The sequence below is a fragment of the Rhinopithecus roxellana genome, chromosome 20, assembly GCF_007565055.1.
Source record: "Rhinopithecus roxellana isolate Shanxi Qingling chromosome 20, ASM756505v1, whole genome shotgun sequence".
Taxonomy (NCBI): domain Eukaryota; kingdom Metazoa; phylum Chordata; class Mammalia; order Primates; family Cercopithecidae; genus Rhinopithecus; species Rhinopithecus roxellana.
Window position 1 is genome coordinate 72,790,099 of NC_044568.1, and position 13,703 is coordinate 72,803,801.

General features: G+C 62.0%; 1 protein-coding gene across 4 annotated transcripts; it reads left to right on the forward strand.

Moving 5' to 3' along the window:
- The first annotated feature begins 3,043 nt into the window (after positions 1 to 3,043).
- Positions 3,044 to 13,683, forward strand: PGAP6 (post-glycosylphosphatidylinositol attachment to proteins 6). Of its 4 annotated transcripts, none has more exons than XM_030924298.1 (13): positions 3,044 to 3,319; positions 6,742 to 6,919; positions 7,008 to 7,215; positions 7,429 to 7,556; positions 7,751 to 8,019; positions 8,108 to 8,427; positions 9,119 to 9,209; positions 9,298 to 9,421; positions 9,661 to 9,797; positions 10,143 to 10,321; positions 10,391 to 10,537; positions 11,744 to 11,860; positions 12,183 to 13,683. In XM_030924298.1, the coding sequence occupies exons 1-13, from the start codon at positions 3,196 to 3,198 to the stop codon at positions 12,477 to 12,479; spliced, it is 2,319 nt and encodes a 772-aa protein (XP_030780158.1). In that variant the 5' UTR covers positions 3,044 to 3,195; the 3' UTR covers positions 12,480 to 13,683. The 4 variants fall into 4 exon arrangements, with proteins under 4 accessions (XP_030780158.1, XP_030780159.1, XP_030780160.1 ...); XM_030924299.1 differs by having other exon boundaries at positions 11,789 to 11,860; XM_030924300.1 differs by lacking the exon at positions 11,744 to 11,860.
- Positions 13,684 to 13,703: the final 20 nt, after the last annotated feature.

Sequence of the window (13,703 nt, forward strand, 5' to 3'; positions counted from 1 at the left end):
ATTTTAATAATAATAATAATAAAAATGGAATCTTTCTCTATTGCCCAGGCTGGAGGGCAGTGGCCTGATCCCTGCTCACTGCAACCTCCACCTCCCGGGTTCAAGTGATTCTCCTGCCTCAGCCTCCTGAGTAGCTGGGATTACAGGCGCATGTCACCATGCCTGGCTAATTTTTGTATTTTTAGCAGAGACAAAAATAATTTGCCATGTTGGCCAGGCTGATCTTGAACTCCTGACCTCAGGTGACCCGCCTACCTCAGCCTCCCAAAGTGCTGGGACTACAGGCATGAGCCACCGTGTCCGGCCTCTCCATTACATTTTAATGTTGCCACAATAATTTTCAAAAGGTTGAGGGGGTTCACATTCCTGCCAGCAAAGCGTGAGTGCCTATTGTGGCGAGGGCTGGGTGGCTGCTTTTTGACAAAATGACTTGTTTTAATTTGTTTCCCTGACCACTAATGTGACTGAGCTGTGTCTCCTGTTACAGAAGAGTCTCTCCATTGCCAGCGCTCTGTGACTTAGCAGATGTCTCTGGACTTCCGTCTGGGGATTCTTATCCACCTTCAAGTTCACCAACCCTCAGCTGGAGCACTGGAAGTGGGGGCTCTGCTGCTTCTCTCCCTCTCCGGTGGGGAACTTGGGGCACAGGAACCTCAAACTAAGGTGACTCACTCAGGGGAGGGCAGTGGGAGGAGGGGGGCTTGGGCCCAGCCTGGGGCACGGACTGGGTCTGATGCAGCAGTCCTGGGTGCTGGTGCTGACCATGGCTGCTGGGTGCAGCCCCGCATGGCACACTCAAATCACGGCTCAGCAAAATCCACGATCTGACTTCTGTGCCTTTAAATTGAGAACTGCCTGGGAGCCCCCTCACTCCTCAGCAGGGCAGAGGACGGCCAGCTGGCATTCCCGGGAAACAAAGGGTCTCTTTAAGGCTCAGCCGAGGCTTCCTTCCTCCCCGGCCAACACCTCCACCTCCGCTGCTCTGGCCTTCAGGGGTCTGGGCTCGTGGAGTCAGCTTCCCCTCCCCCGCTCCGTAAACCCTCACCACCCGCTGCGGTGTTCAAAAGGTACAAACGGGTATAGTCCCTGCGGCCACCCCCACCCCCACCCCTGCCTCTCCGCCCCCAAGGTCAACCAGTGTAGCCGGTGCTGGATCATTCCAGACATTCGATGCCTTTGACACACACAAATGAAACGTGTTTTTCTCCCTTTTCTACACAAATGGTAGTGCTCTGAACACACTGTTCTGCCTGTTCCTTTCTTACAGCTACTGCTGCATCTGGTAGACCATTTCTAAGCAGCACAGCGCTTCCCGTCTTTCCTGTGTCGGCCACGGTCTGTCGCATCTGGACCCCGTATGAATGACTTGAATGCCCCACTGGCCAGTGACACGCATGTAGGCGGTGCCACGTTGAGTCGCTGGACGTATGCAGTGTCCCACTTCCGTCAACGTATCTGCAGGGAAAATCCAGAGGTGCAATTCCCGCGGGAAGGTCATTGCTGCTGTTACTTCAGTGGAAAAGTCCAGGGTTCCCACCAGGCTCCCACATCCTCTGCCTGCTGCAAGCAGTGTCTGTGGGCCGCAGTCTCACCTGTCAGTACAGTTTTTATTTGCCAATGTGTTGGGTGAAACGAAAAAAAAGTCACTGTAATGGGGTTTTCCTTTTTTTTTTTTTTTAACCTTCTTTACCCTCACATCCTGGGAAAGGCACTTTAGTGTTTTGCTTTTGTTTTTGTTTTGTTTTGAGACAGTCTCCCTCTGTAGCCCAGGCTAGAGTGCAGTGGTGCGATCTCGACCTCGGCTCACTGCAAGCTCCGCCTCCCGGGTTCACGCCATTCTCCTGCCTCAGCCTCCCGAGTAGCTGGGACTACAGGCGCCCGCCACCGCGCCCGGCTAGTTTTTTGTATTTTTAGTAGAGACGGGGTTTCACCGTATTAGCCAGGATGGTCTCGATCTCCTGATCTCGTGATCCGCCCGCCTCGGCCTCCCAAAGTGCTGGGATTACAAGCGTGAGCCACCGCGCCCGGCCTGGAGAGGTTTTTAATTTGCATTTCTGCGCTGAGAGAGGAGGATCCCCGTATCTCTGGCAGCTGTCCTTCAGGATCTTCTACGGGAGCTTTTGCATGGTTGATTTAGAGCTGTTTGTTACTACACTGTTACTAGTCTTATTACGGTGAGCTCTGTGATGTGAGTTGCAAGTTGTGTCCCCCACCTCCCAGTTGGGGGCTCGTCTTTTTGACTTCGCTTATGCAGTTTGGCTCTGCAGACGCCCCCCACCCCCTCCCACCCACGACGCGGTGGAACTTCTGGATTCTATGCCACGCTTGGAAAAGCCGCCTTGGCCCCAAGACAAAAAAAGCTTCCCTGTTTTCTTCTAGGCTTTATCGCTTCCTTTCTTCGGCTTAAATCTTACATGATGGGAATCCATCCCAGTGCAAAGTACCAGGACTTGATGCCCACGCACCCGTCTGAATCGCCATCCCAATCGGGTACTACAGTCCCTAAGCACAAGCAGCCTTCTCGTCTGTGCATAAAAGCGTGGATCTGACACGCACCTGCAGCGGCTCTGCGGCGTGAAGGCCGGCCCGGGGGTCCTTGTGTTGAGGCGCCTGGCTCAGGCCCACGCGCGCCGGGCAGGGCAGGGCGCGGGCCCCTCTAGGTCCCAGGCGGCGGTCGGCGCCTCTGCGCCCCGCGGGCTCCCCGAGCCCGCCACAGACGTCCCGGCCGAGCAGAGCTGGGACTCAGCGAACCGGCGGGGAAGCCCCGCGAAGCCTACCCCTCGGGGAGAATTTCCTGCGTGTTCCGAGCGCGCCCAGCGCGACCTCTCCGTCCTGGGACCCCCGCGAACACCCCGTCCCGCGCGACCCCCCATCCCGCGAGCCCCCTCCGGCGTCCCCCAGACCCCACGTCCCCCGCTCTGTCCCCCGCGCGCCCCACGTGAACGCTCCCCCAGCGCCCGGCGTCCGCGCCCCCCGGTCCCGCCCCCCGACCCCGCCCGCGCCCTCCCAGCTGGGCCTGCGGGGTGGGGCCTGCGGGCGGAAGTGCCCGGGGCGACTGTGGCGGAGACCGGTCGGGCCATGGGCGCCGGGGGCAGAAGCGAAGGCGGCCGCGGAGGCGGCAGAGGCTGCCCGGGCGGCGGCGGGGGCTGGCGGCGCGGGACGCGGGCCGGGTAGCGCTGGGCCGAGCGCGGAGCCATGGGCCGGGCTGGCACCGGGACCGGGGGCGAGGCGGTGGCCGCGGTGGTGGCGGGGTCGCTGCTGCTGCTGCTGCTGCTTGCCCGGCCCCCGCCTGCTTCCGCCCGCGACAGCGGGAAGAGCGGTGAGCGGGGGGCGCGGGCGCCATCGGGGGCGTGGGGCCGGGGCCGCGGGCGGGGCGGGATTGTGACTCACCCCCGGCGCACCTGTGCGCTCATCTGGCGCCGGCGCGGGGCTGGGGTCCCCGCCGCGGGTTGGGGGCTCAGGGTGGCCCTTTGCGGCGTTTCGTGTCCGAGGGGTCGAGGCGGGCGGGACCCCGCTCTTCCTCCTGGTTTCCCCGAACTGGGTTGGGCCACGTCGGCCCCTGGAGCGCCCTCTCCTCTCCCTCCTCCCTCCAGAGCGCTCGGGTCCGGCGCGCCCGGCGCACTCGGCGCGGGGAAGTGGAGGGGCCCAGGGGACTGCCCGGGACTCCAGATGGTAGGAGTGTCTGGGCCCTGAGCTCACCGACCCCGTCCGGCCTGGGAGAGGGGCACAGCCAGGAGAAAGTTGTTAGACCCTGGAGCGGGGCCCGTGGGCGTCATGGTTCCAGCCCTTCCACAGCGACCACCAGCCCTGGTACAGCCACTTTCCACCGCCCGCCCGGCTTCTGGGAGGAGGGACTGAGGAAAGGGCGCCCCTCTCCCCTCGTTTGGAAACTTTGCATTTCTGTTCCCTGAGGGTCGCCGTCCCTGACTGAGGTCCAAGGAGCCGGCTGGACCAGGGAGAAGGTGTTGCCCTTCCAGGGTCTGTACAGGGTAGGGACGTGGGTGTAGAGACCGCCAGGCCTTGGCCACCCGGAGATGCTGAGGACTTGCCCAGGCTTCTGTGGCCTGGAACTCTCGAGGGGTCGTGTCCTTGCCGGCCGGCTGGAAGGGCCCACAGGTCCCCAGTCACTCGGGTGCCCAGGTTCCTGGCAGCTGATCCGGTGCTGTTCCCTGACTTCCCGGCCCCCAGCCTCTCCCCCGCCCCTGAAATATTGCTCCTTTGAGCTCCTGTTTCTTCTGGGGGCTGTGCCTCTTGCTTTCTGAGCTTGACACAGCTAGAGATGAAAAGCAGTTTTTCCCGAGGACCGTTCCCGGGATTAAATTGCTCCATGGCCAGGCGCGAAGCTCACGCCTGTAATCCCAGCACTTTGGGAGGCTGAGGTGGATGGATCACTTGAGGTCGGGAATTCGAGACCAGCCCGACCAACATGGAGAAAACCCATCCCTACTAAAAATACAAAAATTAGCTGGGTGTGGTGGCAGGCGCCTGTAATCCCAGCTACTCAGGAGGCTGAGGCAGGAGAATCGCTTGAACCCAGGAGGCGGAGGTTGTGGTGAGCTGAGGTTGCTCCATTGCACTCCAGCCTGGACGAAGGAGCGAGACTCCATCTCAAAAAGAAAAAAGAAAAAAAGAAAAAAAAAATCACCTGGGTGTGGTAATGTGAGCCTGCGGTTCCAGTTACATGGGGGGCTGAGGCTGCCATGAGCTGTGTACATGGCACTGCACTCTAGCCTGGGTGACAGAGTGAGACCCTCAAAAAAACCAAAACCTTACTCCTTAGGAAACTGGCAAAGGATTCCCCTGTCCCAGAACGCAGGCCTGGTGAGGGGTCCCTGGGAGATGGAACACCTGGGTGTGGGAAGTGGAGAGGCCTGATGGGCTGGCTCAGCCCCTCACTCCTCCCAGCCTACTGTGGAGCACGTGCTCTGTGGCAACTGTGGGTGGTGAGGGTCTCCCATGGGTGCCTGTCCTGGTTTGGAGGATGTGGGTCAGGGGTCTTCACTCAGGTTCCCAGGACAGGGGTAGGGACTTGCATTCCCACCTTCCCCACCCAGCCCTGTGTCCGTGGAGGGGCTGTGGGGCAGGCAGGGGGGTGTGTAGCTGGCCCTCCTCACCCTGTGGTCACCTCGGGCTCAGAGCACCGCTAACAGCCTGGTAGTGTGGGCGACTTGGGCAGGGAGCTTGGGCTACAGAGCCCTGGGAGAGGCCTGGAGGGGCTGTGAGCCCTGGGAGTCGGGAACTGGGTGTTAGGACAACCTTGAACAGATCTCTTATCTTTGTGTACCTGCTGAAACTTCACAGCCACCAGCTGGGTTCTAGGCGCCCTCAGGCTGGCGCTCCAGGGCCAGAGGGGCTGAGGGCTTTGCCCCAGCAGGCCCAGGGCTGTGTGCTGCAGGTGGCCTCCACTGCCTGTCCCCACAGAGGCCGACTCTCTCCCGGGACACCATGGTCCTGGGGGCTTGAGTTTTCTCTGCCCACATTATCAGGCCACAGCCTGGTGGGTGGGACCTGGTGGCCAGCAGACACCTGGAAAGCCTGGAGTGCGTCGTGGGTGGAGCCTGCCCCTGCCCCTGCCCAGCCCCCAGGCCGGGCTCCCCTGGAGCTTGGCTTGGCTTTTCCGACAGGCTGCTGTTGGCAGGTATATCGTTTCTTCGGGTGCTTCTATGGGAGGGTCACCAGGCTGGCAGGAGAGCCTGCTGCTCACCTGTCTCCCTCCTCAGGAGAGGCCTGGGCCTGAGCCAGCCACTCTCCAGTGAGACCTAGGCAGGGTTCCTGAGTGCAGGACCGGGAACTGCAGCGGAGGGGAGGATGCCGCACCCTGCTGTGTCCACTGTGCATTTCCTCCTGAAACCTTTGTCATTAATTAACCTCGGAGGGAGGGCCCCCAAAGGGACGTGCCCTCCACCCTGACCTACCCAGGAGAAGGCTGGGACCCAGGGAGGGAAGGATGCCCAAGGTACAAGGGCACGAGGCCGGAACTGGCACAGGGGCTGGGAGTGAGAGCCTGTGAGTCCTCGCCTAGGGCCATGAGCAGGATGTCTCCCATGGGCCCTTCTCCATCCCCGTACCAGGCATTCCCTGAGGACACTTAGGAGCCTTGCCTGCTTGGAATGCAGGGGCCAGCTGTCCCCTTGTTCTCATGGCTGGCCAAGCTTCTGGCCTGGGTCCCTCCCGCACGAGGGATCTCCCTCTGGGTAAGGGGGAGTTTGGGCTCTGGTCTGGCTGTGTCCAAAGACATCATAGCCCAAGCAGGCAGCCAACCCATCCAGAGATGGGGGATGTGGAAGGCTGAGAGGAGGTGGGAGGCCCGTGCCTTGGCCTTGGTGGCCAGGGCATCTGTGATGAGGGGCAGGGGCTCCTTCCTGACACCTGCTGGGTCCTTCAGCTTCCACCTGGGTTGGCCGTGGGGAGTGGGGTCTTCTCAGGTTGGAGGCGTTAGGGTGGCGATGGGTGCTGAGGTGCCCTGGGGCTTGTTTGGAAGCTGCTGCAGTAAGATGGCAGCTGTGAAAAGACCCAGATGCCAGGAGGGTGGGATGTAGGTCATTTGGGGAGGGATGGCAGAGGACTGGCTGAGGGGCCAGAGGGCGGCCGTGACCTTTACCAAGGTCAGAGTTGGTGTGCCAAGGGCTCCAGGTGGGTCCCCCGGGGCTTCCAGCCCTTTTCCTCTGGGGACCTCATCCTCCCCATCTGCGGCCCTGGAGGAGGGCGCCCAGCCTGGCTGACGCCTCCTTCTCCTCACAGAGGTGGGGCTGGTGTCCGAGCACTTCTCGCAGGCCCCGCAGAAGCTGTCCTTCTACAGCTGGTACGGCAGTGCCAGGCTCTTCCGCTTCCGCGTGCCCCCAGACACTGTGCTTCTGCGCTGGCTGCTGCAGGTCTCCCGGGAGGGCGGCACCGCCTGCACCGACGCAGAGATCACCGTGTAGGTGGCCGCCTGCCTGCCTGCCCGCCCACCCCCCGCGCCTGGCCAAGCCCTGTGCCTGAGCCCTGTGCTGCTCTCCCGTCTCCAGGCACTTCCGTTCTGGCGCTCCTCCGGTCATCAACCCACTGGGCACCAGCTTCCCAGACGACACCTCGGTGCAGCCCTCCTTCCAGGTCAGGGTGCCGCTGAGCGCTGCACTGCTAAGCAATGCCTCTGTCAACGTTTCCCACCCAGCCCCCGGGGACTGGTTCGTGGCCGCCCACCTGCCCCCCTCATCCCAGAAGATGGAGTTGAAGGTGAGACGGGCTGCCCTCCGGGATGGAGGCAGAGAACCTCGCGGCGATGGCCAGTCCCTGCCGTGCACCTCTTTGGGGTGGTCCTTGCTCTAGGCTCCACACTGCGCTCTGGGGCCCACCCTGCTCCCTGCATGCCTGGGGTTTCTGGTGGGACCCTGCCCTCATGCCTGCATTCTCTGACACCACCCCTGCCCACATCTGTTCTCTCCCTAGGGCTTGGCTCCCACCTGTGCCTACGTCTTCCAGCCTGACCTGCTGGTCACACGGGTGGTCGAGATTTCAATCATGGAGCCGGATGTGCCCCTTCCACACACTCTCCTCTCCCACCCCAGCTACCTCAAGTGAGCGGGGCCTGGTGGGGCAGCCCGGCTCTGGCCTCCAGCCCCACCTCAGATTTGGTGGAGTGGGTGCGAGAGCCTGGCCCTGAGCCCTGGGGTTGGGCTGGGAAGTAATCCAGATGCCTGGCCTCCTTGGGTCCCCATGAGGTGGGCTGAGGAACGGCAGAGCCTGAGCCAGCTGTGTCCCCTTGCTGCAGGGTCTTTGTCCCCGATTACACGCGGGAGCTTCTGCTGGAGCTGCGGGACTGTGTGTCCAGCGGGAGCCTGGGTTGCCCTGTGCGTCTCACCGTGGGCCCGGTCACCCTGCCTAGCAACTTCCAGAAGGTGCTCACCTGCACCAGTGCCCCCTGGCCCTGTCGCCTGCTGCTGCCCTCACCGCCCTGGGACCGGTGGCTACAAGTGACAGCTGAGAGCCTGGTGGGGCCCCTCGGGACAGTGACTTTCAGTGCTGTAGCTGCCCTCACAGGTGGGCCGCACAGGGGCTGGAGGGATGGCCCTGCCCCTCCCCAGATCCCTAGACTTTCCTCCAACCACACCCCTTGTCCTCTCGGCAGCTTGCAGGCCACAGAGTGTAACCATCCGGCCCCTTCTGCAGAGCAGCCAAAACCAGAGCTTCAATGCCTCCACTGGTCTGCCCTCCCTGAGCCCCGACCACCAGGATCTGGGCAGGAGTGGCAGGGTGGACCGCAGTCCCTTCTGCCTCACAAACTACCCAGTCATGCGGGAGGACACAGACGTGGTGTCCGTGCACTTCCAGCTCCTGGACAGGGTCTCGGTGAGGGTGTGTCAGAACACACCGTCCATGATGCGACTGCGCCTGAACACCGGCATGGACAGTGGGGGCTCCCTCACCATCTCCCTGCGGGCCAACAAGGTACCTGCTGTCTGCAAGCAGCCTGTGGCCTGGGCTCGGGCAGGGCGTCGGGCGGCCCCTGCAGGGCCTCCTTATTTACCTTGGCACTGGGACAGGCAACACAGTGACACCAGCAGGCATGGGCCAGGACAGGGGCCCATGTTGGGGGCACCTACACTGCTGGGCAGCCTTGCTCCTGTCAGCAGGCCCCAGGGTAGCTAGGGTCAGAGGTGGGGTGGAGGCAGGACATCCCAGGGCCCGGGGAGGAAGGGTCCTGGTGGGCCCTGGGCCTGCAGGAGTCTCAGAGAAAGGCACCAGCACTGACCGGGCACGGTGACTCACACCTGTAATCCCAGCACTTTGGGAGGCCGAGGCGGACAGATCACAAGGTCAGGAGATTGAGACCATCCTGATTAACATAGTGAAACCCTGTCTCTACTAAAAATACAAAAGTATCAGCCAGGCGTGGTAGCGGGCGCCTGTCGTCCCAGCTACTCAGGAGGCTGAGGCAGGAGAATGGTGTGAACCTGGGAGGTGGAGCTTGCAGTGAGCCGAGATTGCGCCACTGCACTCCAGCCTGGGCGACAGAGCGAGACTCTGTCTCAGAAAAAAAAAAAAGGCACCAGCACCAGGCTGAGCTGGCACGTGGGGCGGATGACCCCACTGCGGCCAGGGGCTGCTGGGGCTGAGCCGGCACTGCCTCCCTTTCCAGACAGAGATGCGGAATGAGACCGTCATAGTGGCCTGTGTGAACGCTGCCTCACCCTTCCTTGGCTTCAACAGTTCGCTCAACTGCACCACAGGTATGATGGGCAGGTGTCACCATCAGCGTGGCCCCAGCCAGCTCCCCACCCCGGCCTCCTCTGATGGGGCCCTCTGGCTCCCCTGCAGCCTTCTTCCAGGGCTACCCCTTGTCTCTGAGCGCCTGGTCTCGCAGGGCCAACCTCATCATCCCCTACCCAGAGACAGACAACTGGTACCTCTCTCTGCAGCTCATGTGCCCTGAGAACGCTGAGTAAGTAGACCTCGGGCAGGCACGGGGGTCAGGCACCCTGTCATTTCACTCAGGATCACAGCCGGGCTGCCTGAGGTTGGCATTCTGAGTGACCCAGCTAGAGGGGTGCTTCTTCCAGGGCTACTGAAAGCTGGGGGCCTCAGTGCTGGGTTCTCCTGTCTGTCAGCCTCTTGGGTGTGCGGGTGGCAGCTGGGCTGTCAGACCACTGCACCAGCTTTCCTGTGGCCCCTTCCTCAAAGGGAGTGTGAGCAGGCTGTGGTCCATGTGGAGACCACCTTGTACCTGGTGCCCTGTTTGAATGATTGTGGACCCTACGGCCAGTGCCTTCTGCTCCGCAGACACAGCTACCTGTATGCCGGCTGCAGCTGCAAGGCAGGTAAGGGCCAGGGCCCCGCCCACCCTGAGACGCTGCTGCTGTTGGCTTCCAGTGCCGTGCCATGCCTTTCCCCTGGGGAAGCGCCACAAGGGGCTGGAGAGAGACCCCTGCAGGGGCAAAGCCTCCTCCCCACTCCCCTGTTCCCCACCAACAATCTGTCTGCCTGGCACAGGCACCAGGTATCCCCGGGGGTGATACTACCTCCTGACCTTGGCCCCCGCCCACGGTGCCTACCCAGCTTGCTCCTGGGTGATGAAGGGGCTTCTCTGCAGGGTCCTGGGTGAGGGGTGGGCCCCGAGTTTCAGCAGTGCCCCCAGCCTCCGCCGTGGGGTTTTGTGCCCCCAGGCTGGCGTGGGTGGAGCTGCACGGACAACAGCACAGCCCAGACGGTGGCCCAGCAGAGGGCAGCCGCACTGCTGCTCACGCTCAGCAACCTCATGTTCCTGGCCCCCATCACCGTCTCAGTGCAGCGATTCTTCCTGGTCGAGGCCTCCGTCTACGCCTACACCATGTTCTTCTCCACGGTAGGCCAGCACCTCCTGCAGGGACTTGGGGTGGGAGGGCGGGATGGCACTCACGGAGCCTCTCCACAGTTCTACCACGCCTGCGACCAGCCCGGGGAGGCGGTGCTATGTATCCTCAACTACGACACACTGCAGTACTGCGACTTCCTGGGCTCCGGGGCGGCCATCTGGGTCACCATCCTGTGCATGGCGCGGCTCAAGGCAGTTCTGAAATACGTGAGTGGCCCTCGACGTAGGGTGTGGGCCCTGGGGGAGCAGGGCCCCCGAGTGCAGCCTGCGAAAGGCAGTACTGTGGGAGAGGCCGGACCTGGCGTTGGGCACAGCCCCTGGAAACCTCACATCTCGGCCGAGCGTGGTGGCTCTGGTGGCTCACACCTGTCATCACACCTGTAATCCCAACACCTGGGGGAGGATCCCGTGAGGCCAGGGGTTCAAGAGCAGCCTGGGCTGTACAAAAAATTGAAACGTTAGCTGAGCGTAGTGGGTGCATGCCTGTGGTCCCAGCCACCCAGGAGACGAAGGTGGGAGGATCGCTTGATCCTGGGCGTTGGAGGTGTTGGAGTGAACCGAAGTCACAGCACTGCACTCCAGCCTCGGTGACAAAAGAAAAGAAAAGAAACCTCATGTCTTCTGTGATGCCACATGGAAATGCGGGTCTGAGACCCTGCAGGCAGTTGTGAGGGGGCATTGCCGGCTGTTTGGAGGATGCCAGGAAGGAAGGTGGTAGGCAGGGGAGGCCAGGCCCCCTACCCTCGAGAAGCCCCCACCCATGCTCCCTGGGTCCTTGGTGCCAAGGATGCTTTGGGGACTCTGTGGCAGCTGGCCCTGGCATGGGGAGACTCGTGCCCTAGGTTTGTGAGCTGCATGCTCTGCCCTCCCGTCTGCTCTGGGAACTGCAGGCTGGGTGCTGCCCCAAGGGGGTACCCATGGGAGCCCCACAGCCAGGGCAGGGGGGAGGCTGGGAAACGCTAGGGTCCTGCAGGGCTGAGTGCAGGGCCTGAACCTGCAGATAGGCGGAGAACTGTAGGTTGTGGGCAGAAGTGTCTGATGGAGACTGGGGGGTGGGAGCCCCTCGCTATGGAACAGTGGGCGGGAGACTGAAGCCACCCTGATGGGGGATTCCTGGAAACCCAGGGGTACAGAGGGCTAGTGAGTGTGTGGGTGCAGAGCTGCCATATGTGGCTGTCCAGTTTGACCACCCTCTAGTCCCCCAGAGGTGCCTGGCTGGCCACATTCATCTGTGGATGCAATGCAGAAGCTGAAGGAGGGGGCGTGTCTCTGCCGGCTGGCAGAGCTGGTCAGAGGGTGGCAGCAGCTCCGAGGGGGCAGGCAGAGGTGCTGCGGGGCCCTGGGGTACACTTGCTCCTGCTGGGCCTTCAGCCCTCAGAGATGTCCCTGCAGTCATCCCTGTGTCTTGCCCAGGTGCTGTTTCTTCTGGGCACACTGGTCATCGCCATGTCCTTGCAGCTGGACCGCAGGGGCATCTGGAACATGCTGGGGCCCTGCCTCTTTGCCTTCGTGATCATGGCCTCCATGTGGGTAAGGAGTCGGGCTGGCTGGCACTGCTGCCCAGATGCTCGCAGAAGAGAGCCTGGCCCCTTGCTCTGGCCACGTTCCCGGTCTTGCTCCAACCAGTGAATGCCCGTATCTGCTGGGAGTTGCCATGGCACCCACAGAGGCCCAGCATGGCTGTGTCCCTGAGGCCTGGGCCTGAGGACCAGTGGCCTTGTGCCCTTGAGCCCCTTGAAGCAGCCCACCCTTGTCATTCTGCTGCCCAGACCTGGGCAGGCGCCCAGTAACCACTGTTTCCGGGCCCTGGGAGCTGCGGCTGCACTGATGCCTGCGTGGCTGTTTTCTCTAGACTTACCGCTGCGGGCACCGGCGCCAGTGCTACCCCACCTCGTGGCAGCGCTGGACCTTCTACCTCCTGCCCGGCATCTCCATGGCCTCCGTGGGCGTTGCCATCTATACCTCCATGATGACCAGCGACAACTACTACTACACCCACAGCATCTGGCACGTCCTGCTGGCCGGGAGCGCAGCCTTGCTGCTGCCGCCACCTGATGAGCACACCGAGCCCTGGACCTGCTCGCAGAAATTCCCCTGCCACTATCAGATCTGCAAGAATGATCGGGAGGAACTGTACACGGTGACGTGACACCAGCCTGGGGACAGCTGCTGCTCTGATGACCTCTTCAGCCAGGAGCTGCATCGAGGGGGAGGCACCTGGTTCAGCCCCGGACAGATTGATTTCCAGCTGAATAAAATTGGCCTGGGTACCCTCTCACTTCCTCCTACTGAGGAGAGGGCCACCCCTCCCTCACACGCACCTCTCCCCGCCAGCTGCCTGCTGGCTGCTGAGGTCCCACGCAGATCCCAGCTGCTGTCTGCAGTGGCCCCTGGGGCCTGGGCTTGGTTACCTGGAGACCACAGGTGCCTGTGCGAGGATGGGGCTGTGTGCTCTGCTGGCCTGCGGGTGGCTAGAGATGGGGTCAAGGACTCCCTATGATCCTGTTCCCTGGTGAGGCTGTGGTAAGAGACCCATGGAGCCCAGGAACCCTGAGCCCACCACTGGAGCTGGGAGCTGTGAACTCCAAGACCCCTGCTCCTGGCCCCTATGTGGCCCTGATGCCAGCCTGCCTGGGGCATGGAGGATCCCCCTCTGCTGCTGTGGTCATCATAGGGACTGGAGACCAAGGTCTCCACCAGAGCTGATGGGCGCTGGGGATGCAGGCTTCCGCCCCGCCCTTCCCTTTTTCTTGGCTCTGGAGCCTTGGGTCCCTGAGAAGAGTCTCCTGGGACTGGGGTGCTCTGCTGCTGTGGGGGTTTGGCCCACAAGGAACCCCTACCCAGCCCAGTCCACCCACCCCAGCGTTCCTGGGCCTCCCTCTGGGAGCTTTCTCTGGGTCCCAGGAGCTGTGGTGGTGTCTGCCCCCTGCACTGGGCTGTCTCTGTGCCCTGTGGGTGTTCAGGAGACTGGGCTGTCTCTGCTCCTCATGCAAGCCTCGTGGGGGAAGCCATGACTAGGCGCAGCACCTGGCCCCTCCCTGAGGCCTGTGAGTGTTGGATCCACCCTGGAGAAGTGGGCGGCTGAGACCTGGGTGGGGTCCTCCTACACTTGGCTCTGGGGGCTTCCCTGCTGGGTCTTGTCCAGGGTGTGGCTTTCCTGAGGGTCTTACCTCCCCCAGCCACCCCTGCCTTTGACCACCAAAGCAATCTCTAAGCTTATAAAAGAGAAACATGTATATACGGGGTGTTTTGGAGTAAAAGGAAATTCTAAGACATTAAGACATATTTTTATGTAGATCTGATTTATCTGTGATTGGTGAATTTAATATTCTACAGTGATTTTTCAAACTAAACGAGTTTTTACATTTTTTCT